The sequence below is a fragment of the Mya arenaria genome, chromosome 15 (assembly GCF_026914265.1).
Source record: "Mya arenaria isolate MELC-2E11 chromosome 15, ASM2691426v1".
NCBI classification, from domain to species: Eukaryota; Metazoa; Mollusca; class Bivalvia; order Myida; family Myidae; genus Mya; species Mya arenaria.
Genome location: NC_069136.1, coordinates 35502621 through 35529378, shown reverse-complemented (window position 1 = coordinate 35529378; position 26758 = coordinate 35502621). Strand labels below are relative to the sequence as shown.

Sequence of the window (26758 nt, the reverse complement as noted above, 5' to 3'; positions counted from 1 at the left end):
TTAAGCGAGAAAGTCTAGTGGAACGATGCAGGGTTCATTGGGTTTGTTTACAAAAATTCAAGCATCCGGTTAAGAAGACGACAAATAAGAATGGTATTAAGTTGGTAGAATGGAACTCCTTCCTGATTCCTGCACATGTAAGTTGTAAGTATTGACTATATCGGGATACCATACAGGACACTCAAGTGTTATTTTATATTTTCTTAGTTATCATGCAAATGAAAATAATCACTATCATTTAAAAGTTATTCAGGGATAGTTGCAAATGGTTTGTTTACATTAATTAGTTTTATGAATTTAATTGAATACACAAATTTTTATTAGAGCTTTGCACCAAATTAAATTCAGTTCATTTTACGGGAGTAACCCACACTAGCGGATCCAGAAAGGGGGTGGGATCCCCCCCCCCCCCAAAAAAAAAAAAAAATTCTGTAAAGAATCTCAGGACAATTATTCAAAAAATCTTTTGACAATGAATAGAGTATAGTGCACGCTTCCACAATGTATATAGACTATAACAGAGGAATTGATGTAAAGTTTCAAAATCTCTGGTTGATACATTGCATAGAGAACAGGGGTGTTGAAGCACTGCTTCAACACCTCTAAGAATGAATAGAGTATAGTGCACGCTTCCACAATGTATATAGACTATAACAGAGGAGTTGAAGTAAATCTTCAAAATCTCTGGCTGTATACATTGTATAGAGAACAGGGGTGTTGAAGCACTGCTTCAACACCTCTTGACAATGAATAGAGTATAGTGCACGCTTCCACAATCTATATAGACTATAACAGAGGAGTTGAAGAAAATCTTCAAAATCTCTGGCTGTATACATTGTATAGAGAACAGGGGTGTTGAAGCATTGCTTCGACACCTCTTGACAATGAATAGAGTATAGTGCACGCTTCCACAATGTATATAGACTATAACAGAGGAGTTGAAGTAAATCTTCAAAATCTCTGACTGTATACATTGTATAGAGAACAGGGGTGTTGAAGCACTGCTTCAACACCTCTTGACAATGAATAGAGTATAGTGCACGCTTCCACAATGTATATAGACTATAACAGAGGAGTTGAAGTAAATCTTCAAAATCTCTGGCTGTATACATTGTATAGAGAACAGGGGTGTTGAAGCACTGCTTCAACACCTCTGAGAATGAATAGAATATATACCGTGCACAGTATATACTGGTATAGAATATAACACCAGTGTATGTACTGTCACGGTGTATCGTGCATATCCATATAGTGTATAGAGTCTATGCACTGTGTTGATATAAGATATCAATCTCAACTTGGTCTAAGCATTCTAGGTTTAATATTTTTTTCTAGATTCAAATAATTCACTGTTCTTAATAATTTGATTAACAAATGATGAAAAGTGTCATTTAAGATGCAGAATAAGATTAACCAAAATTAATAATATTGTTTTAATATTCCAAAAAGGATGAATAAATGTCAAAAACAATGGTTCTTATGAAGGATACCGAATTTAATTTGAATGAAATGAGCATAAAACACGCTATCTCTACCTTATGGGACTATTGCAGACTACAGTTATGTACAGTAAATCTTTTAGCATTCACCAATCATTTATTTTTTTGCGCTTTCTGCTGTTAAATTCACGGTTATAATCTTGTTATCAGTAGTTAATATTTTCCGTAAATGCCTTATTTAGTAAATAGTTAATGGTTTATCAGTCAACATTTATGTTTATTATTCATGTGTATGTATTGATTTTGAATAAGAGTGTCACTTTAAGAAATAGTATTTTTATTTTATTATGCAGTTGCAACACAAAATATAATAAAAATTAACTATTTTCCATCTTTTATTAAAACATATTTGTTTGCATCTCTTCTCTAAACCAAAATTCGTAAAAAATATATTGAGTTTCCTTCAAAGGCCTAGTTTTAGGAATGGTTGTCATGTTAATTGTCTTCTGTGTATCCTTTGTTTATTGCACTAGTGTCATTGCAGGGGCCAATTTCCTGTGTATTTGTTAATTGGCTTGGGGCCATTTAGAGTTGACAACATTTAGAGTAGAAAATAGCATTAGCTCATTAATACACAACCACTTCTTGCATAAACATATATGCATAGCAAATGAATTAATTTGACTGATTGGGAGTAAATAATAAACAAATAAAGTAAAAATGGTTTCATTCCATAAAAGTTGTAAAATATAAATCATTTTAATGGGATATTATAAATAATACTACTCTTATTCTAAAGCATCGAAATAGTGCTTTTAATATTATTTAAAAAGTAATCAAAATAAAACAATAAGTCAAACACTGACAGATATAAGATTTGATAGTTAGCAGGAGGCAATAAAGATAAAGATCAATACACAGAATTGTGTACAATGGGGGGGGGGGGGGGCACTTAAAGAGGGCTTAAATTAGCCTTCAATGGATAGTATTTCATTTAATAATGGAGCAGCATAACCAATTATACAAAACGCCTAAAATATACGTTTATCTATTATGTGTATCAAATTAGAAATGCAATTAATAAATCTGGGTACAATGTAGAAAATATACTATAATATTTAATGGTGTACTTATTTGATGATGATTGCTGTCAGGATGTCACCTTAATTCCGAACACATTTGTTAAACAAGAATAAACATAAAATTGAAAGTTTCAGAAGAGTTGGAAGAAAATCTTTGTTAATATATCCTTTGAATGAATCAACAATGGCACAACAATTTCACAGTTTGAGCTTGGAACAATATATAAGGCGTGAACTTTGATGATTAACTATTACAAATAACGAACAACGTGTAATTATCACCTTGTGAAACTTTAAATAAAGGCTCATGAACTCCTTTGAACGTTATGTCATAAAAGTATTTGAAGATGAAACCCTTTTACTTAGAACCAAAGTTATATAATTAAAGCTATCAATTAATATGAAAATAATGCAATGCATATTTATGAAGAAAACAAAACATTTAAATGTCTAAATGTTTGACAAATTAACTTTATTTTATGAAACAACATCAATCATATAATTCTATATTATTAAAATGAAAGGTCAAAATTGATTATAATTATTCTCTATAATAGTTACCATTAAAACATCTGTTGAAACTAAACACATCATTCTAAGTTTCACTGTAAATATAGCATTTATTATAAACTTAAGAAGCCTTATCTGGTCAGGCAGCCCCTTGTCTCCATTTAGTCTTTCCCTTGTCCTACCCTAGTGCACTACGAAGTGAACTGATAGTGAACACGATGTGCACTTACTGTCAAGTTTGGTCTTAACAGTACTGTAGTTTTCCTTCATAAACAATGTAAAATGAGACGTATAGTTTGTATTCACATGTGGTATTCCGTACTGTCGTTTTATCACCATCGTACTGTCGCGTTATTACCATCTTACTGTCGCGTTATCACCATCGAACTGTCGCGTTATCATCATCGCACTGTCGCGTTATCATCATAGTACTGTCGCGGTTACACCATCGTACTGTCACGTTTGAACCGCAGTACTGCCGTTTTATCATCATCGTACTGTCGTTTTATCATCATCGTACTGTCGTTTTATCATCATCGTACTGTCGCGTTATCATCATAGTACTGTCGTGCTATCATCATCGTACTGTTGTGTTATCACCATCGTACTGTCGTGTTATCATCATCGTACTGTCGTTTTATCATCATCGTACTGTCGTTTTATCATCATCGTACTGTCGCGTTATCATCATCGTACTGTCGTTTTATCATCATCGTACTGTCGTTTTATCATCAACGTACTGTCGTTTTATCATCATCGTACTGTCGTTTTATCATCATCGTACTGTCGCGTTATCATCATCGTACTGTCGCGTTATCATCATCGTACTGTCGTTTTATCATCATCGTACTGTCGTTTTATCATCATCGTACTGTCGTTTTATCATCATCGTACTGTCGCGTTATCACCATCGTACTGTCGTTTTATCATCATCGTACTGTCGTTTTATCATCTGTCGTTTTATCATCATCGTACTGTCGCGTTATCATCATCGTACCGTCGTTTTATCATCATCGTACTGTCGCGTTATCATCATCGTACTGTCGTTTTATCATCATCGTACTGTCGCGTTATCATCATCGTACTGTCGCGTTATCATCATCGTACTGTCGTTTTATCATCATCGTACTGTCGTTTTATCATCATCGTACTGTCGTTTTATCATCATCGTACTGTCGCGTTATCATCATCGTACTGTCGTTTTATCATCATCGTACTGTCGTTTTATCATCATCGTACTGTCGCGTTATCATCATCGTACTGTCGTGTTATTATCATCGTACCGTCGTTTTATCATCATCGTACTGTCGCGTTATCATCATCGTACTGTCGCGTTATCATCATCGTACTGTCGTTTTATCATCATCGTACTGTCGCGTTATCATCATCGTACTGTCGCGTTATCATCATCGTACTGTCGTTTTATCATCATCGTACTGTCGTTTTATCACCATCGTACTGAGGGTTTGCTTACACGTTCGATTTCTTTTCCAGTTAATTAGACCAGTGTAATTTGGTCAATGTATTCATGCCCCTGTTCTATTAAGAAAAAGCCATAACAACAACAACAACAACAGCAGTGCATTACCTGTTTTGGACATAAATGCAATTATATTAATTTATTGATGGATGTTTAAAGAATGTTTGCAATGAAAATCTAGCGATTAATAAACAAAACAAATCTTGGAGAACTATTTCTCTTAAAACCGGCATACGAACGCCAGTCTACATGATCGGCGATCAAACTGTCACGCGAGGGGCGTCCCACGGGTAGTGGGGTCGCAATGGGGGTTTCCATAGAGGGTTTATATTTAGAAAATAGAATTAAAATACCAAAAACAATCAGAAGATAAGCATGAAAGAAACAGAAAAGTGGACGATTCTCGCTTCGCCACACGTGAAAACATGTTTGACTATTACCGTGTGAAATAAAAATACTATCTGACACTGAAATCAACAACTATCCTCTTCATCCCAACCTGTTTGCTGGATATTTTACGCAAACTAGGTTAATCGAAGGTTGGGTCGATCTATCTTCCTCGGGGAACATAGAAGATGTATTTTTCTCCCATCCCGTTGTAAATTTAATATTTTCTTTTTTTGCGGGATTTCCTTTGGCACTTTGCACCGATCTGCATAATGGTTGACGGCTTTAAATACATATTCCAGAGGGAAAAGTTATTGAACAGAAAAAGTCGCAGCTTGGTATGAAAAACAATTCCGTACCTGATATGTCCAGCGCCCTACCATTGAACCCGGTATTAATAAATTGTACGGTAAAAGGGGAGCAACTCATACTTACTTGAAGTATAAGATGGAAGTTGGCGGAAGTAGTCGTCTGCTACATTAATAATATTATGGATAAAACGGTTGATGACAGAAACCTTATCATTCGTAGAAATATTTTGGAAACAAACCAAGACACAGATCGTCTTAATTTAAATTATCAGTGAACGGGGTACGCGAAACCTTTTTCGGATTCTTAAACAGGCGTCAACCTCTGAGGGAAATCACTGCTTCCTACAATAAGGCCAAGCCAAGTTCTGTTAGAACTGTGCAAAGCAATTTGCATTCTCAACGATTGTGAAGAAAGTTTTATTACTTTGATTAAGGTACTTTCGTTCGCACGATGTTGAACGAGACGGTGGTTGTGGGGGAACCGGAGAACCCGGAGAAAGCCCATTTGACTGGTTTGGCGACCGCCAACCAAAGTAATAATAGAGCTGTCACATGGCCGATGAATAACCCTACATGTGGTCTGTACACAGGAATGGTAAAATCGGAATTTTATATTGTTAAACCTGTAAACTTAACATTTTCAAAGTTCAAAAGGGGCCATAACTCGGTAAAAGTTGGTAGTTTGTAACCAAAGTCGAACGTTGTGTTATGGTGTTTAACATGCGTATCATATTTTTTTTAATCCGTTTTCCCTTCACACGATAAATTTGGCAAATCCAAATTGGAAATGGGCCATAACTCAGTCAACAAGAGATGTTTTGGGACAGCGCGCTGGACTACATGTATACGCCGCATTGAGTTAGATATGAATACGATAATGATGAAATGCATATGTGCTTGTCAAAACAATGAAAAAGACAAATTAAAACATAAACAAGAAACGCCGCAATCTGAAGAAACCAGGTTTTCAATGATTGACAGAAGAATTGGGCTGTCAGACTTTTCAACCCCTTTGTCATTTGTGAAATCAAAGACTTTTCATCACCTTTGTCATTTCAACCCTTAAAAGTGCTAAGACTTTCCATCCTTCCCTAAGGCTTTTCAAGGCAGTTGTGTAGCTACAAATAGGCCTTGTAGGCCCGGGCCTACAACTTTTTTTGGAAAGTTTGAATAACTCAAAAATGCAGCAAAAACTACTCAAACACTTTGAACAACTCTAAAGTCTGCTTTATTTTAACGAAATCAATTTTGGTGCTCTTATTTTTAAACTACGTGCAGAGTGTTTTAGTGTAATCATTGCAATTGTAATTTATAATTGAGTGTGTGTAATATGCATATAAAAATCCACAAACTCAGATAGAATCATCGGGCCTACACGCTTTTTAGACCCTAGCTTCGCCCTCGCAAGGGTTTGAAAATTCTTTGATATAGGGGTTGAAAAGTCTTCAATATGGCTTTTGAAATATTTCAACTAGGGGTTGAAAAGTCTTTGATAAAGGGATTGAAAAGTCCAAACAGTAAGGGTTGAAAAGTCTTTTAAAAGAGGGTTGAAAAGTCCAAGGGTTAAAAAGTCTTCGTTTTTAGGAGGGGTTGAAAAGTCTTGGGGTTGAAAAGTCCTGCTCCCAAGAACGGCAGCCTACGTTGTGGACGTTGTGAGATTTAGTTTAGAGTTTCAACTGCTTTTTCTATCTTTAGTAACAGTGACCTTGACATTTACCCTAGGGTCCCTAAATGCATTCCCATGGAAGTCCTTCATAAACTCTTTCTACATACCAAGTTTGGTCTCTATATTTCAAACTTCACTTAAATTATTCAATACCGTAGGCGAGTGTGACGCCGTCCTCCCGCTGGCCCGCCCGAATAACGACGTACATGTACGTCATTCTAATTTCACTTTGTGGTTAAAAATAAAAGTTTTGTCACAACACATGTACGACAAACCTAACTAAACGTATTTAGTACCAAACGGTTATCTTTTTTTGTTACAGTGACCTTGACCCCAGGGGCCCCAAACTCAATCCCATGAAAAGTAATAAGTGAAAATCCCAACTTGCCCTAAAACTCTAATCGGACACAGTTTGCCCTAAAACTTAAACCTAAGTTCCTAAGTCAATCAGGGGCCATAATTTATATTCAGGATATTATGGAGTTATGTAACCTCATTGTGTGATAATCTGACAAGCTACATGTAACTCCTAAATTACATGTATACACCCTCCTCCCCCCATACTTTGTTTTGTGGATGTATAATAAATAAAAACACCCAATTTTAATATTTATTGGCTTATATTTGGCATATTTTGGTAAACATAATATAACAATACAAATACTTAACAATATGGCAAATGATTACATGAATGCACAGGTAATGCCATTTCATGACTTATAATCCATGTAAAACACAAACATTATGCAATAATAATAAGACATCAATAGCTTATAGCACCATTGTAAACAGAGGTTGAGTTATTGTATTCAGTGGAGTACAGTGGTCTCGAATCTGAGTGTAGACTGGGCACACATTTGAATGTAGACTGGTCTCACATTTGAATGTAGACTGGTCTCACATTTGAATGTAGACTGGGCACACATTTGAATGTAGACTGGTCTCACATTTGAATATAGACTGGGCACACATTTGAATGTAGACTGGTCTCACATTTGAATGTAGACTGGGCACACATTTGAATGTAGACTGGTCTCACATTTGAATGTAGACTGGGCACAAGTCTGAGATAAAAATCATATTCAGAAAAGCAATTGCATAAATGACAAAAAAAAATTAATCCATTCCATTAATGAAAATATAATATATATGTATATAATAATATTGAAACACTTTCAATGTTAGAATTAAAAAAAAGTCTGAAAAACAGATGAGCAAAATGTATGAAAAATCCTATGTTGCGTATTTTAAACCATGCTGTAGTTCACAGAACAAATTTGTGAAAAAATAAAGGCCTCCAAAAAATGTGTTTACGGTTTCACTGCCCAAAAATATATGGTAAAGTCAAAATTTTGTCAAGATTATTTCCCATGCAAAAAATATAAAAAATATATTCCAAAAGGAAAACACAACACAAGTCAGTACAAATTTGTCTGATAACAATTACAAATCTAGGGTCTGGTGTAAACTGGAAACAAACATTTTTTTTGGTGTGTGTTTGTGTGTGTGTGTGTGTGTGTGTGTGTGGGGGGGGTTATGCTTATGATATTGAGAGAAAAATATTGAGAGAAAACAAGCTTGCCCTAATGGTAATGGACGGACGGACGTCTGGCATTTAACAATGAAAAATTGTTTTTATGTACTGGCTCCAGTGGCTGAAATCAATAATTGTTTTCATATAATATGTACATTGTATCTCCTTTTCATATGTAGCCCAACCTTTTAACTATATACGGGTATACTATGTTTTAATATTGGCATAGTTCTAAACTCTAAAAACTGTCTGTTGCTGCAATAAACACATCTTGGTATTCACTGACAAATTGTGTCTGATTTTGAGACCTCGTGAGTTCTGGAATTTAGCTGTAGTTAGCTGTCCACATAGTGTTTCCAAACCTCTCTAATGTTAAATTTTCTACATTTCTTCATCTGTTCATTTTTGCCTTTAAATTTTTGACAAAAAAAAGAAGAAAGTAAAAAAAGCTTTTTATAAATCATATAGATCTGCAGTTGATTATACAAGTTTTGAGGCAACAGTTTCGGATGCCCTAAGTCTTTTATTTAAATATTTGAGCACATCATAAAATATTTCACACTAAAAAGTAAGCAACAATGCTATTTACAATTTTTTTAACTTCAATAAAGGTCTGAACAATTCACTCAATATTCTGAGAAATACATTTCTTAATACACTCAAATTGCTAATTACAAGAGTTATACATTAATTGTCGCACATAAACAAAGTTGAATGGTACATTGTTGAACTGATTTAAATAACTCTTAAAAAAAATTACAACAAGTTATTTGCTGAAGATAAGATTAAACCGCTTATTTTACAGACTTGTTAAAAAATAACAATAAGACAAGCATTCATCATTTTGTGGGTGCAAAAAAGTCTAAAACAAAATCAAATATTTGGCCTCGACTGGATTCCTTAGGAATCAAAATATTACCATAGTCACTTTAACAAGCTACTCTGTTTGTCCATAATATATATATATATACAGAATAAGTATAAATAAAAATACTTAATAATTAAGTTGAAGCTTAAGGTAACACTGGTATTCTACCCTAAATTAGCAATAACAACATAACATCCTTTTTTACACTTTCAAATACCCCTGTACAGCATGAACAGTTCTTTCATTTTTTGAGTGATTAAACAGTAACCGGTATTATTCGTGTTTATAGTTTCCATGTCAATTTAAAAAAAAAGTCAGTTTTTTTAAAGATGCACTCTTACTCACACATAAGATTTACCACAATTAATACTTATGTTTTATTATTCCAAAAAGGATGACTAAATGTTGAAAACAATGGTTCTAATGAAGGATACCTATTTTTACTGGAAGGAAATGTGCATAAAAGACAGTATTTCTACCATTTGAGATCATAGTAGATCACAGTAAATCTTTAAGCATTCACCAATCATTTAATATTTTTGCGTTTTCAGCTATTAAATACACGGTTACAATCTTGTTATCAGTACTAAATATTTTCCATAGATAAATTATTAAGTAAGTTGTTAAAGGGTTTACAGTCAAAGTATATGTTTGTTATACATGTGTATGCATTGATATTGAATAAGAGTGTCACTTTAAACAATTGGCATGGTAACTAGAGTCTAGTTTTCTTAGGAAACTGTAATTGTTGTCTGAAAACCTTAGTATTTTCAATGTGATACTTTTTTAGCATGTCCGCTTCAGTCAGTGAAATATTTCTGTTATTTTTTATTCATTTGGTCATACTTTGTATACAATTATATTTATAATTTACCTTGAAAATTGCTGACAATCTCATACTTATATTGAAATATTTAGAATTGCTAGATGGGTTGAAGTTCACCTTTTTTACAATTGTCAGGCAAATCAATGCAAGATATACATACTTCTCCTTTTTAACAAAAAAAGATGTTTAAAGCATTTTTTTTGTATTTTTATTGAATGGTTACCATGGCAACTAATTTTTTGTTTGCCTTTAATCTTCCTTTTTATAATACTATTAATAGTAAAAATGCAACAGTCAAGCAGTGAATGGAAGAATGTAAATGTTCTTTGACTTTTACCTTTTTGCTAGCTCATTCTTCAAAATATACGGCATTTTTAAAATTTCTTAAAAATGGACGTTTTTTCATCATTTTTTTAACGTGAAATAATTTGCTTAAAACATTGTTTAAGTTCTGATATTTAGGAATGTGTATTAAATTTATAGAAAATTAACAAAATGTGTTGTTTTACATTATTTATTTCATTTACATTCCGAAGTTTTGAATTTGACCTATTTTGGCAGAAAAATTGATAAAAATGTAAAATTAAAAGGGCCATAATTCTGTCAAAAATTGGTGGATTTTAAAAAAAATGTGCATATTTGAGTTTGTAATGATGTAACCTTTAAAATGACATATCACTTTAATATACCGCATGAAATTATTTTTTTACATTGTTATTGCTACCCTAATGATATTTTGTAATAATGTTTTTGTATTTATATTTTGTAATAATATTTGGAATCATGTTTTTGCAATAATATTTTGTAATAATGTTTGTAATAATGTTTTTGCAATAATATTTTGTAATAATGTTTTTTGAAATAACATTTGTAATAAAGTTTTTGCAATAATATTTTGTAATAATGTTTTTGACTAAATATTTTGTATTAATATTTTGTATTAATATTTTGTAATAATGTTTTTGCAATAATATTTTGTACTTATGTTTTTGCAATACCAGTAATATTTTGTAATAATGTTTTTGCAATAAATATTTTGTAATAATGATTTTGTAATAATATTTTGTAATAACATTTGATAACTTCCCTTGTTCCGAGACATAATTGTCATAAGCTTAGACATTTAAAAAAAACCACAACATATTTTTTCATGAAAAACAACAGCGCTGCAGAGGGAATGCCCACAATTGTCTGATTTTTCAGTGAAACAAGGGGCATAACTTGGGCATCAGTAAACTGTTGTCAATTATTAAAGCCAGAGTTACGGGTATTGGCATAAATGTTCAAACTGTCTCTGTTGACATGTTTATACCAAGTTTCATTTGCATATCATTAACGCCTTATTAGTTATGGCAAAGAAGAAGTTTATGCACAGTGATGAGGCTGAAGTTGCCCCTGACGACAACAACTACATCAAGGATATGACAATACCTCAAGTTTTTTTCTAAACTAAAGGATGAACTAAAAAATATATAAAAATATAAATGTATATGGTATGAAAAATATTTCTTTCTTTTTTTATTGAAAGAAGTCACAGGCTGCATCTTTAAGTTGCACAAGCACAGATTAATAGTTTTGACATTTTAAATACTTTTTACTCAGAATCAGCTGATTTGGCATCAACGCCTTAAAGTCAGTCATAAAAGATTACTTACAATAGAACAGATCACATCTATTCAAAATCGCTCGAAAATTTCATTTTCTTTATGCGTTAGGAATGCTTTTAGCCATAAAACATCATTTTTCGATCATAAACATGAAAAACTGTGATCTAGTTTTTAGTCAGCCTTCTTATATCACTGGTTTTTAGACATTTACACAAAAATTGGCTCATTGCAAAACAAGAAATAAAAAAAAGTAGTTAAAATGATCAATCTGTGAGAATGCAGCTTAATTACAAAGCCCTTTATGACCATTGGGCATAGTTCTATCACACGTTCCTCTGAGGTTAATTTTTAATGTGATTAAATCTGTGTTCCTCAATGTCCTCAACTTAGAATATCAAGTGGTCTACGACCTTTGACCCAAAGAATCAGGTTTAGGGTGCAGTTTAAGATCTTACAATAGAGGCTTGGCACTAGGGAATTAGGAACTCCCTCAAGTTAGAAATATATGTCCATAAAAGCTGCATGATACACAGTATCAATAAAATTTACAGAAATACACAGCCAGAATCCCTCAGAAAAAGACAGTTTGTTTCCCTCAGAAATACATGACTATATACAGTCAGTTTTCCTTCAGTATATATAATACTGTCTGTTTTCTAAAAAAATAAATACACAGTCATTTATGCTCCAGTCAATTGTTACCACGGCTCCCCCAGGTCTGGGGGTATACCGGGGATAGCCGGGGAAATGAGCCCTGTTTTACCTTCCAGGTGCCCCGCAGTGCCGGGTCAATGCCATGGTTTTGTCTTCACACCAAAAATAGTGGGAAATGCGCCTTGCCTAGGGTTCCTGGGGTGTGGAGGCATTTGGCAGAGATTTTACCAGCAGTTCGTCCCCGCAGGGCAGGCATTTTACCAATGCTTGGCTGGACCTAAAGTCAAAGTCCCCGGTATCCTCGACCTGGGGGAGCCGAGGTTACAGTTGACTGGTGCATTACCTTCAGAAATACATAGTCATTTTTTATTTCTATACCATTAAAGTATATTATTGTCAAAACTTGCCCTATTTGAATTTGATCCCATACATATGTATACATCATCAAAATTAAGTCAATCTATATCACATTACAAAACATATACATCACATTGTCATTACATACATTAATTTAGACATATTATTAAGCATTAAACAACCCTGTGTCAAGAATTTGAAAATAACACTGAGAAAAAATAAAACATGTAATAAAATCTTCTAAATATATCAATGTGGACAATCTCTGAGACATTTTTTGGTATTGTAGAGTATTGCATAGTGCTATTTATAGAGTTTCTATTCATAGTAACAGTTTCCCTGGAGATGAGATTGGTGCTGCCCTCTGTTGAGCTATATACAGTAACATTAAATACTGGCGGTGGCTGGGTGGATAGGGGTTTGTCCGGGGGTTCTGAAACAGAAGAAAACACATCTTAGACTGTTACGACATACAAAAAGGCCGGGGCAGGGTCACCCAAAAATAGTGTGGCACTACTACCCATCAATTATTTGTCACTTAAACTGACTAGCTCATGCTTTTGGACAAAAAATTAGTTTTCTCAATAATGCATCTAAAAAACATTAATTTTATCATTATTTTACTCTATGATATCAAAATTGCAGAAAAAATACAGTTATAGCATAAAGAAGTATTTTGGTTTTAGTGGGGTTCGAACTGCTGCCAGTAAAGTCAAGAAAAAAATAGAAAACAGCAAAACAACGCCAACACCAATACCTGAAAGCTATCAAAATACCCTATTGTGTTAAAATAACCCAACATGTTTAAATACCCCCAAAATGTTTAAAAACACCAAAATGTTTAAAAACCCCAACATGTTTAAATACCCCAAAATGTTTAAATACACCAAAATGTTTGAGTTACCCCAATGAGTTCAAAAACCCAAATGTGTTTAAATACCCCAACATGTTTAAATTACCCCCAATTTGTTTAAAACTCAAGTGTGTTAAAATACCCCAATATGTTTAAATATCCCAACATGATACCCCCAATTTGTTTAAAACCCAAATGTGTTAAAATAGCCCAACATGTTTAAATACCCCAACATGTTTAAGTTACCCCCAATTTGTTTAAAACCCAGATGTGTTAAAATAGCCCAACATGTTTAAATACCCCAACATGTTTAAGTTACCCCCAATTTGTTTAAAACCCAAATGTGTTAAAATAGCCCAACATGTCTGAAAAGCCCAACATCAGGGATGTAATTGACCTGGCAGCTGGAGGGCTGAAACATTTTCGGCCATGAGTTTATATGACGCTCTTGGGGTCAAAAGCGCACTGATGTAGGAAGAAAAAATGGCTTTTTAGAAGCTCTTTTGAGTGCTCTCCTGACTTTAAATTTAAAGCAAACTTGAATATTAACTTAAACAACTGAAAGCAGCCAAATCGTGTTTTTTTTAAGGTAAAAAAAAAAAAAAAAATGTTTTTGGGGGTGGGGATGTCTCTGGGGCCATTAGATCCACGGAATTCGAATCAAATCCCTGCAACATGTTGTCTTCTAACAGAACACGTAAAGAGTTTATTGTTCTAAATCTTACCTGGGTCTTTATCTGAGCCGCAGGGTAGTATACGGGGTGTTAATATTTCCACGAAGGCAGGCGTGCCAACACCGACGGGGGAGACAGCGTGGACCTTGATAACGTAGACCTCGCCTGGCCGCAGTCCATGTATCACATGCTTACGAACCTGAACAGAATAAATTTAATGTTTTGAAATATAAAATCATGCACATGCATACATGTCCTATTTTTTGAAAGGCTCCCCAGGGTTTTTTATTCATAATTCCACGGGATTTGAGTCACAAACCAAGAGATTTTCATCTTCCCCATTCCAGCAACATCCAGAAGTGTTTTTTTTACACTTCTTTAAGTCACAAAAACATTTCGTATAAATATATGTATACTAGAGATGAAATAACTTGTAAACATGCTGTCTGATCAAATTTGCATATTTTTTTAACATTTAATTTGGGGGGGGGAGGATATTTTCCCCCTTGGAAATCGGGGGGTTGGATCAAAATTCTGTGGGATTTCCCCCATGGTATGTTTGCACATGTTACACTCAATATTTAACTTTAGATATAATACATTATTTCCAGAGGGTTAATATTGAAGGGGGTTGACATTCAAAGAGGTTTATGTTAACTCTCACATTCATATGGCAAGCAACCCTCTACATGCCTCAAAACCAGGACAATTCAGAGCAGATTGTTTATAAGGATTATACAGAAATGAAAATGTTATTTTTTTTTTACATACAAGTTTTATTTGGTCTTCAAAGATTGCAAAATATATAATGTACATCTGTTGAAAAAGAGTAAATGTGGAATCGCCAAGAAAGTCGCGTTTATCATTTTACAACGTCAGTCATCCATATCATAATTTCGGACAGGTTTGAACCTGGCAAATATATGATTTGGACTGCTGACGTAATAAAACTGGATTAAGATATAGCAATCAACAGACTTGTCAACATTATAAATACAAAGAAGGGGCACATGCATTTATGTAAGGTATCAAATGATGATATGTAACATATTCACTGTTTGGTTGTATAAAGATATACATTTTTTAAATATTATTTTTCATTTTGCTTGTGTACACATTATGGTACACAGTGATAATAGGTCCATACCTTTTTCAGTGTAATCTCGCGGGGTCTTTGTTTATACACAGCCCCGTCTGTGTTGACACGGAGAGTTTTAAAGTCATCTGTCATCTCGTAGGTTATGAGGTAGGAGGCTGGAACATCACATATTGTACTTAATGTCCCCACTTTACTTAACACAAAGTGTCACATGATTATTTATTTTCTAATAAAAGTATCCCGAAAAATTAAGAAAATTTTACCTTTACAATACTTTACAATCTACAATTATTATATCAAAGTCAGAGTAATAGGCCCTGAACATTGTGACTGGTTATTTGCGTACAAATATTTTTGTGAATATTTTCTATAATAGAAAACTTATATGATAACTGGTTTTTCCCCATGTGGGTACAAATAAAAAAACTGAAATTTAAGCTATTGAAATATATGTAACAGATCAATGATTCTACGTGTGTACATTAAAACAGTACAATTTTGTTTGTACTCCGGGATTATAATTTGGGAAAACTAGAATATTTATAATTTCGGGCTTACTTCTATTTGTGAGGAAACAAATAATTGATGGTCAAAGCTTGATATCAAATAATTATAACAAATCAATAAATATTACGGTATATGTACATGTAAGGAGGTTTGTGTAGTGATGTTACCTATTGGTGCATCAGAGCGTGGGTGTTTCCATGACAACTCGATGTCCACAGAACAGTTTCGCTTCTTGATACTTGGCTTCACCTGCCGCGGGCTGTTGGGGACTTGGGACACTGAAACAGACAGTAAATAAAACATGAGTGTTTCCATGACAACTCAATATCCACAGTACAGTACAGTTTCACTTCTTGATACTTGGCCTCCCCTGGGGTGGGCTGTTTGGGACCTTGGACACTGAAATGGATAGTAAATAAAATATGGGTGTTTCCATGCCAACCTGATACCTACAGAATAGTTCTGCATAACAATAAATGGCTTCACCGGCCTCGGGCTGTTTGGGGCCCGGAACTCTAAAACAGACAGTAAATAAAAATGGGTGTTTCATAACAACCTTAATGATAATTGGCATCACCAGCTGCGGGCTGTTGGGGACCTGGGACACTGAAACCATAATAGCTAGTAAAATGTGATATTGAACTACTTCAACCTACCTCTATCAGGACATTCTGGCGGCAGACTGTTTCCCTTGACGTGTATTTTGCCACAGATTGGCGTGCGTAGTCGTATCTCCGCAGGTTTTCCCTGCACCCCTGACTTGGTCACAGCACTTACACGAACCATGTACTGGCACTCGTATTGGAGGTCGTAGATCTCAAAACTTGGCACCTTAAAAATATAAAATAATAGGTATTGTATTGTGAAAAATATTTGAGTGCTCTGGACAAAATAGACTTGATTAATATAAAAATAGAAACAGTAACATCGGTCTAGCATCTGAGCATCTGGCACTGCCATTTCATTTTTTCGCATTAAATTAAAACAGCTGGCCTCTTTAAGCTAGAATATTTTTTTATGGCAAATTATGTTTTAAAATCCTGATGGGGTTTAAAATAATAAAGGTTGAGTTCTAGGTTACCCAACCGACCGTTTTTTTACCATCAACAAAAGAAGAAATAAACATACTTGCATGTACAAGTCACAATCTGACAAAGTTTTTTTTACTGTCAACCATAAAAAAACATGAACGGACATGAACAAATTGGAAAATTCTTAAATTGTAATTTGCTTGACATCAGAAAATATAACACTCCTTGCAATATAAATTCCAGAATTTGTGCAAGCTTGAAAAGCATTTTACCAGTGCACGGCATGCAGAATTGTGCTTATTCTGACCACTGTATGATAATTCAAAATGCAGTGTTTGATTTTCATATTCAAAGGGAGGCAACAAGCACAACACATACTGAAAAGTTGTTCAAGATGCTCTCTTACTCCAAAATAAGATTTACCACAATAAATACAAATGTTTCGATATACCAAAAAGGATGAATAAATTTCGAAAACAGTGGTTCTTATGAAGGATACCGATTTGAAGGAAAGGTGCAGAAAACACGGTATTTCTACCTGATGAGACTATAGTAGATCACAGTAGATCTTAGCACTCACGAATCATTTAATATATTTGCGTTTTTAGCTTTTAAATACCCGGTTACAATCTTGTTATAAGTATTTCATATAAAGGTTTATCACTCAAAATTTATGTGTAATTTATTTTGAATAAGAGTGCCACTTTAAGTTTTCAATGATATCGAAGCTACTCACATCTGAGGTAGCGGAGTATGGCTTAGGCACTGCATACTCCTGGTCACATGATCGAGGGATCCAGAATATCATAAAACTCTTCACCAGCGTACGGAAATCTGGAATACATAGAAATCTGGAATACAGAGAAATCTGCAAAACATGCATAGAATTTTGACTTGCATTTTTTTTTAAGCATTCATTTATAATGGACATCCACCATGGTATGAACGCTCATAATACTACAAGAATATTGCTGGAAGCGATGAATGCTCCCAATAGGCCTATTTTCTATGAATGGCAGAAATTATAATACACTGTGCTGGTTGAAGGTGAATGGTTGTAGAAAAATTATACACAAGTTGGAAAAATTCACAATTTGAAAAGATATGGACAAGTTTGAGGATTAATTTTTAAGTACCTCAACAAATAAGCAGCCATTAAAATTTACAGATATCAGTAGAAAAGAAACGTTGTGACGCGTTGTATGATAGCCTGAATATGGATCTACAAACATTTCATAATGCCATTGCCATCTATCAATAGATCAGTTTCTCTCTTAGGGTAACATAATAATTACATCAAGTCCATAATCTTGTCTTACCTTCCCCAACCTGCCACTTAAGCTGAGCTTTAAGTGAGCCACGGTCAAAATAAGGCTGGTCATCCACAACGGTCAGTCCCTCTACCTGGACGATATCAGCATATAGCCCATACACTTGCTCACTGTGGTCTGTAACAGGTAACAATAATAGTTGTCACTGCTTGTCTGGTAAACATCATGGTAACTGCACACCGCTTCTCATCAAGGCATTGTGGGTTCGATTCCAACCTGAGCGTTTTATGTGAGTCTGGTTTAGGTCAACAAGCCTGACATGTGGGCTAATCCTTTGGGAACTCTGATTTCCTCCACTACACCATTGCCTATCGCGTTGCCAACAAGAGTGATTAATATCATGTACTAATAACTTGTTTCAAAATCATTGTAAAATAAGTTAAAACTTATGCTTGTATTTTACCAGAAAAAAAGGTGCATATCTGGAACAAGTGTTTTATCTTGAGGGGTATTATGGAACAAATATTTTATCTGGAGAGGCATAATGGAACAAGAGTTTAATCTGAAGGGGCATTAATCGAACAAGTGTTTTATTTGAAGGGGCATAATGAAACAAGTGTTTTATCTGGAGGGGCATAATAAAACAATAGTTTTATCTGATGGGGCATTATGAAATAAGTGTTTTAAATTAATGGCCATAATGCAACAAGTATTTTATCTGAGGGGCATAATGAAAAAAGGTTTTTTATCTGGAAGGGCATAATGAGATAAAAAAATTCTGGAGGGTCATAATGGTGTTTTATATGGAGGGGTTTATTGGAACAATTCTTTTAGTTGGAGGGGCATAATGGAACAAGTGTTTTATAATGGAGGTGCTTATTTGAACAATTCTTTTAGTTGGAGGGGCATATTTTGAAACAAGTGTTTATATGGAGGGGCTTATTGGAACAATTCTTTTAGTTGGAGGGGCATATTTTGAAACAAGTGTTTATATGGAGGGGCTTATTGGAACAATTCTTTTAGTTGGAGGGGCATAATGGAACAAGTGTTTTATAATGGAGGTGCTTATTTGAACAATTCTTTTAGTTGGAGGGGCATATTTTGAAACAAGTGTTTATATGGAGGGGCTTATTTGAACAATTCTTTTAGTTGGAGGGGCATATTTTGAAACAAGTGTTTATATGGAGGGGCTTATTTGAACAATTCTTTTAGTTGGAGGGGCATATTTTGAAACAAGTGTTTATATGGAGGGGCTTATTTGAACAATTCTTTTAGTTGGAGGGGCATAATGGTGTTTTATATGGAGGGGTTTATTGGAACAATTCTTTTAGTTGGAGGGGCATATTTTGAAACAAGTGTTTATATGGAGGGGCTTATTTGAACAATTCTTTTAGTTGGAGGGGCATAATGGAACACGTGTTTATATGGAGGGGCATAATGGAACAAGTGTTTTATATGGAGGAGGTAGGACTTGCTACTAATATGTGCATTGTCATCATAAACAGTTATTTTTAAGTTTCATATCAATATCTTGAATGGTTTTGAAATAATGACATACATTTATTTTTGTTGCACTGCAACGACGACAATGCAACCAACAACTATACACCAAGACTATAACAATACCTATAACTTTTTTATTTAAAAAAAACATAAACCAGATAATGTAGACCTGAAGTTTACATATGTTTACATATATTAACATCACCATCATGGCAATCAACAATCTTTCTATTCTAATCAAATTATTGTAAACTTCTCCTTTTTAAGAGTTACACTTTTTTTCTTAAGAAGTTGGTGCGAAATCACACTTATTCAGACACTGTCAAGATGAAAATACAGAAATGTACTAAATCTAACGGCAGAAATACACTTGCAATAGATAATATATATATGCAGGGAGGAATTATAATGATCAGTAGCATCAGGAATAAACATCAATAATATGTCCAATTTGCAGTGGAAAATGGTTGGTAAATTTGGGTAAAATCCATCAATATTTTGTAAAATTTGCAGGGGACAATTGTCGGTAAATTTGGGTAAAATCCATCAATAAAAACTCTTGATACTATACAGGGGACTTAATACTGTGTTTAATATTACTGACAGGGAAATGGGAAGTGATTTCGGGTCAAGACACTCGATACTATGTTCTATACGCAGGTTAAATCAGTATATGATGGGTATACTTCATAAACATATAAGGCCGAATGTTTGGAACTTTGTTAAAGAACATAATGTGATTAACAGCAGCTTTGTTATTTTTAAAGCTGAAATGTTTACGATATTATTATGCTCATATATTTGAATATAAACAAGTACAGCTGAAACAGTTACATTTGTCTGGAAACTTGTTAAAAGATTTCTAAAGTGGCTTGATATGTCCAAGAAAGTTTCATAGCCATAAAGATGTGAAAGTTAACAACGATGATGTTAACAACGCTATTGACTTTAACGAAGTTCTGAGTAATTAGCGAGAAACATAATATGCGTCCAGTATACAGCTATCCCGAGAATAATACTGCAATTCCATTTTTTATTTTCAATTAAAATCAGTCTACAGCACAGTACATAGTTTTGCAACAATTTTATTTGTTTTCAAAATCCTGAAAAGGTTTAAAAAAGAATATTTTGTTTTCAAAAGCCTAAAAAGGTTACAGATATTCACAATTTAATACTTGACATGACCACTTAATTTTTTTGTTGTATTTGAATCAAATTAAAGATAAAAAAAATACTATTTGGTTGTAAAGCCTATATTAATTGACTTTTGGGATTATTAACAAACAGCATTAAATTGTTAATGACATGAGCGCCTTGATGCAAACCTCAACGCTCGTATATTGTTTTCTTTTCAGTCGAACTAGGGGACATAACTTGAATATCATAAAAGCCAGAATTATGCGCCTTACATATGAGTTTTGTTTCTGGCAACATGTGTACCAAGTTTCATTTGAATATCTTGGGAAGTTTTTTATATTTTGGCCATGAAGGTGATGATGCACAAAGATGATTCCACCGCCAATAATGACACCAAGGCTTTGACAAAACCTTGAATTTTTTTCCTGTGATAAATGGATGAACAAGTTAATGATTGAAAAAACAAATACGATCTAACCAAATATGATGAAAGTTAATGTATTAAGGTCATGATTTTGGTGCGAAATACTAAAGATAGGGAAACAATCCATCAATCATAAACTAATCATAAATAAAGCAAATTGATAAACCAAGGAGGTCACATAAAATTATGAGTTAACATCCGAAAATAAAAGCGGCTAAATGTTAGGATTAAAAAGACACCCGGGTAGCCAAACTAAAGTGAAACAAAACGTCCAGCCCATTCTGTGTGTTTTTACCTGAATTATCGTCAACAAAACTGGCTGACTGACCAACCGAATACAATTCAGTTTGATCTAAAATAAAGATACATAAAAATCAAAACCCAGTCAGCCTATAGTACGAAAAAAATATGTACAATTCTAACAGAATAATATGTACAAAATCATACTAACATGTAATGTTTTTTGTTAAAACTTTTATCTTTAAATGCTTCGGCATCTTAAAGGTCTTCATCAGTTGATGAAGGAATGGTTTGTTGGTGTTTTTTTGTGTGATATTTTTTCAATTCATGTGTATTTCTGTACATTAAACCTATTTATATCTAACTTACATGTAATATGATTTTCAAACTTTGTCTTGTTTCTCCTTGAAAAGTTAGACAACTTGTGTTCATCATACAAATTTTGTTTAAATTGAAAAGTTGAAACAGAAAAAAATTAATGTCACATTCATCATAATAAATTATTTTTGTCAGTGCATCTATATGAGTCTAATTTAATTATCATTTTGGACTTAAAAAGCTTCCTAACTCTCTCCAGGGCCCTGCTTCAATATGGCTATCTTAGATCATAAATCTTACCCAGCTTGAGAGTACTTGTGTCTTACAATATTTTAATTAAAACGCTGTGAGTTTACTCCAAAAATGGGGTTGTGTCTGGAGATTACAATCAGAAGCCTTACAACCTTAATTGAAACAGGGCCCTAAATATTTATTTGGTTATCTTCCCTAAATATACATGTAGTTAGTCAATAATTCCTGGGCACTTCCAGTTTGGTGGTCCCCACAATACAACAGCAGAAGTGAGCAAAAATTCAAAACAGCTCCAATTAGCAATTTGATAATTTCTTATTAGATACAAATTACAATTTCAGCACTTTTTGGGGATCTAACACCCCCACTCGCCAGCTCATACCTGCACTCAAATAGTTTTTATCAACCTGTTTTAAATGGGGACTGCTAAACTGGAAACTACGTAATTCCTAGCTAAATTATCTCCCTTCACTTTGCTCCAAGAACTGTACCCAGAGTTGCGTACCTTGTTTCATGTTGGGTGGGGCATAGGTAGTGATGTACTTGGAAGCCTTGTTGCTTGTCAACTCTCGATTACCCATCTTCACTATTGCTTCAATCTGTAACAGGTTTTTCAACATAGCTTTTTTCTGACCATTTGGCCCAAATTAGGCACAATTACCCATATGAAACATTTGACTTTTTAACAAATTAATTTTTATGATATTTTATTTTTTTCATTATCAAATAATAAATGGAAGAGTGTGTGTGTTTTTAGAGAAATAATTTTTTTCACATTATTTTATCTCTTCTGTCCATTTTAAAGCATTCTTGTTCATTTCGATACAATTTTTTTTCCCAATTTTAGTCAAAATGAAGCACTTTTGACAATCAGATATTAAAGCCCTGACCCCATTTCCATTTGTGTGCATTTCTTTCAAACCGCCACCCTGAACATTCAATTTTGTCTATATCCAAATATTTGTACATGATTAATTTGTATTTACATACAGTGCAATAGATTTTGTCTCATAATTTACTGGTCAACTTGTAACCAAAGCTTGAGCCAATGTCTGTGAAATCGTACCTGAATATGGTACGTGGTCCCTGGCTTCAACTTCTTTAACTTGAACTCTAAAACATTCTACAAAACACAAGTTATATACATGTAACAGGCGACACACAAAAAAGTAACTGTTTGCTCAAGAAACATAAAACCATTTTATTTTAAGGAATCTGGAAGAGGACCATCAAATGAACATTCCTGTGAAATTTGGTTTCAATTGGTCTTGTTGTTTAGGAGAAAATGTTAACGACAGATGATGGATGAGACGGACATTCCCCTATCACAACAGCTAGCCCTTGAGCACTTCATTCTCAGGTGAGAAAAAATAGGCACAACTATTTATTATTATTAGAGGGACTAGACACCAGATGATGCAAGTGCAAGTAAAAAAAGAAAATTATCAAAAACTTACATAAAATTAACAGCATTGTGTACAATGCATTAAATCTAACTTACCGATGTATCACATCCAAACGACACTTGCATATTTTGCATTTTTTGCGCATTTTTCCAATTCACAATTCACTGGGGTTGTCTAGCGCGTAAATCCCAGAAAGTTTAAAAACAGTATCGGTATATTTATCTGTACTCATAAACAGATATGATTTAAACTGGGAAACCATTATGCAGTTTTTTTAAACTGAGAAACTCAGATGAGACAGGTTTGCTTTTATTCTTTTAATCATATAAAATGATGTATTATCGGCCTGCTACTAGCTTGCATTGACAATTCTAGGATTGTTTTGAGGATATACTGTTTTTGCGATTTTTGAACCATCTGATGTCTAGTCACTTTACTCCTCAACTTTAGAAACCCTGTAAAGTGAACATTACTGTGCACCAAGTCAAAATCATTTAAGTTTTGCTTGTGCCAAAAGTTAAAGATTTTACATAACATCAACCTATTACATACCCCCGGGAGTACTTTCTCAAGAACTGGGATACGTATCAGGATAGGGCTGACTCGATTTAAACGCTCACTCCAGGTCACCTGAAATCAACAATTGTATGATAATCAACTAGACTCTAGTCTGCCAGCCAAATCTTAGCCAAACCATGCGCCGCAGTGTATAAAAAAACTGTTTTTGCATATTTTGGCTGCCTTAAGACCCTCAAGAATTTGACTAATGACCTCACACCACCCTTGGGCAACTCAAGATATTCAGATCACGCCAAAGATGGCCGCTTATAGGTTCACCGTGATGCAAGGTTTAACAATTCCACTGCCATACTACAACCTTGATTTTAGCAGCTATCCAGATATGGAGTGGTCTTTTTATTTGCTATCAAGATATTGACTGTATTTTTATTTGCTATCAAGATATTGACTGTATTTTTATTTGCTATCAAGATATGGAGTGGCCTTTTTATTTGCTATCAAGATATTGACTGTATTTTTATTTGCTATCAAGATATTGACTGTATTTTTATTTGCTATCAAGATTTTGACTGTATTTTAATTTGCTATCAAGATATTGACTGTATTTTTATTTGCTATCAAGATATTGACTGTATTTTAATTTGATATCAAGATATTGACTGTATTTTTATTTGCTATCAAGATATTGACTGTATTTTTATTTGCTATCAAGAAATGGCATTGACTGCCCTTTGTTCCATTTAAAATGGTGTAGAAAAAGAAAACATATTTTGTTTTTAAGTCTTCATTTTAAGCAAAATATTGCCTTCCGGCATAGCATTTATGACGCTATTTATCACACGGTATACACACACTGGAGATAAGGTGAATTTTTTGCAATCAAGATATTTAGTGTATATTTTTACTTGCTATCGAGATATGTAAAGTGTCTATTTTTATTTGCTATCGAGATAGGTAGTGTATATTTTTACTTGCTATCGAGATATGTAAAGTGTATATTTTTATTTGCTATCGAGATAGGTAGTGTATATTTTTATTTGCTTTCGAGATAGGTAGTGTATATTTTTATTTGCTTTCGAGATAGGGAGTGTATATTTTTATTTGCTTTCGAGATAGGTAGTGTATATTTTTATTTGCTTTCAAGATAGGTAGTGTGTATTTTTATTTGCTTTCGAGATATGTAGTGTATATTTTTATTTGCTTTCGAGATAGGGAGTGTATATTTTTATTTGCTTTCGAGATATGTAGTGTATATTTTTATTTGCTTTCGAGATAGGGAGTGTATATTTTTATTTGCTTTCGAGATAGGGAGTGTATATTTTTATTTGCTTTCGAGATAGGTAGTGTATATTTTTATTTGCTTTTGAGATATCACCGTACACAGTATCTCCAAACAGGCAGGTCCGAGTATCGTGGAGGGGCCCAGTGTATTGTGACGTCCACCAGTCCCTTCCTCAGTGTGGTTGCCCCCTCTGTGATGTTCTGGGGGGGCATGGCCTTACCCACACCTGTAACCAAGGAGACATAGGTAGAAATTATTTTTGTACTATATTGGATCATTTTATTTACTAAGTGCTGATTTTCTGAACTTAATTAAAGTTAACAATGTAATATTAGTGGCATTCTTTTTAAAGCTGCACTCTCACAGATTTACCATTTTTACAACTTTTTTATTTTTTGTCTTAGAAAGAGCAAATTTTTGCGTAAATATCTGCAAACCAATCATATAAGATTGCTGACAAAAAAACAGATCGTAGATTTTCATATTTCCGTTTGAAAATTAAATTTAAATGGCCTAACGGTTTAAGAAAAATGCATAAAATATCATTTTTTGAACTTAAATACAAAAATCTGTGATCTTTTTTTTTGTCAGCAGTCTTATTTAACTGGTTTCCATTGATTGTCGCAAAAATTGGCTGGTTCCAAGACAAAAAATAAAAAAGTTCAATCTGTGAGAGTGCAGCTTTAAATTCTTAAGTAAAAATATTTCATAAAATGCTCATAATATATTAACATAAAGAAAGTACACCTATAACAGTTATACGGAGCCATTTAAAAAATACTGCAAATCAAATGTATGTCAATAAAAGTTCAAGAGCAGTTAAGATTTGAAAGTTAACAACGATGCATGATGTAATAACAGCATTAACTCGACCAAAGTTCTGAACCATCATCTCAATATGATGCCTGAATATAATGCTTAAACCTGTGTTAGGATTGTTTACAATGTTGCACATACAGCATGTTTAAAATAAATATAGCATGAGGGATACCAATACAATAAAACAGGGCCCCATTTCAAAAAGGAATTTTATGCTTAAGAATGTAAATTTTCATGCTTAACCCTGGTTTATGGCTCAAATTGCATTTCCATAAAAATATTGTTATGACATTCATCGCATCGATTCTGCCAGTATCTTTAGGGGTCTACCTGAGCCCTCTTAAGCAGCTTAATGTTAACAACTACTATGTCTTATCGAAAAATGGGGTCCTGTTCAATAAATGTTCAGATATTATGCAGAGGACCTAATGAATAAATTTATTTACCTTATAGTATTGTGAATATCATTATATATTCTGTAATTTAACGATTATCCGTGGGGTATTGATCCATTCTACCAAGCCTTTCAATAAACAGTCTTAACCAATCAGAGACTCCTTTTTACAAACCTTAGACGTATTTTGTGATTTATAAGGATTCACTGGTAATAATTACAAAACCTGTTATGGTATATATATTGAAAAAGTAACAGTTATCCCCCTTATTTCTAATATTGCCAATTTTTTTATTTTTTTTGGGGGG

At 33.7% G+C, this 26758-nt stretch overlaps 1 protein-coding gene across 2 annotated transcripts in view; it reads right to left on the bottom strand.

The window, feature by feature from the left end:
* Positions 1-7473: 7473 nt before the first annotated feature.
* LOC128220487 (anosmin-1-like) overlaps positions 7474-26758 on the bottom strand; it is a 40007-nt gene continuing 20722 nt past the window's right edge. Inside the window, exons 7-18 of one of the 2 annotated variants that reach the window (XM_052928904.1) lie at positions 25336-25463; positions 23989-24066; positions 23097-23153; positions 22536-22629; positions 21516-21572; positions 18205-18333; positions 17622-17719; positions 16511-16685; positions 16022-16132; positions 15396-15502; positions 14300-14447; positions 7474-13154 (exon numbers count right to left, since the gene is read on the bottom strand). In XM_052928904.1, coding sequence (XP_052784864.1) covers positions 12910-13154; positions 14300-14447; positions 15396-15502; positions 16022-16132; positions 16511-16685; positions 17622-17719; positions 18205-18333; positions 21516-21572; positions 22536-22629; positions 23097-23153; positions 23989-24066; positions 25336-25463 — 1427 coding nt within the window. In that variant the 3' untranslated portion in view covers positions 7474-12909. The remainder of the gene's footprint in view (positions 13155-14299; positions 14448-15395; positions 15503-16021; positions 16133-16510; positions 16686-17621; positions 17720-18204; positions 18334-21515; positions 21573-22535; positions 22630-23096; positions 23154-23988; positions 24067-25335; positions 25464-26758) is intronic. The other variant, XM_052928905.1, reaches the window with a different exon arrangement.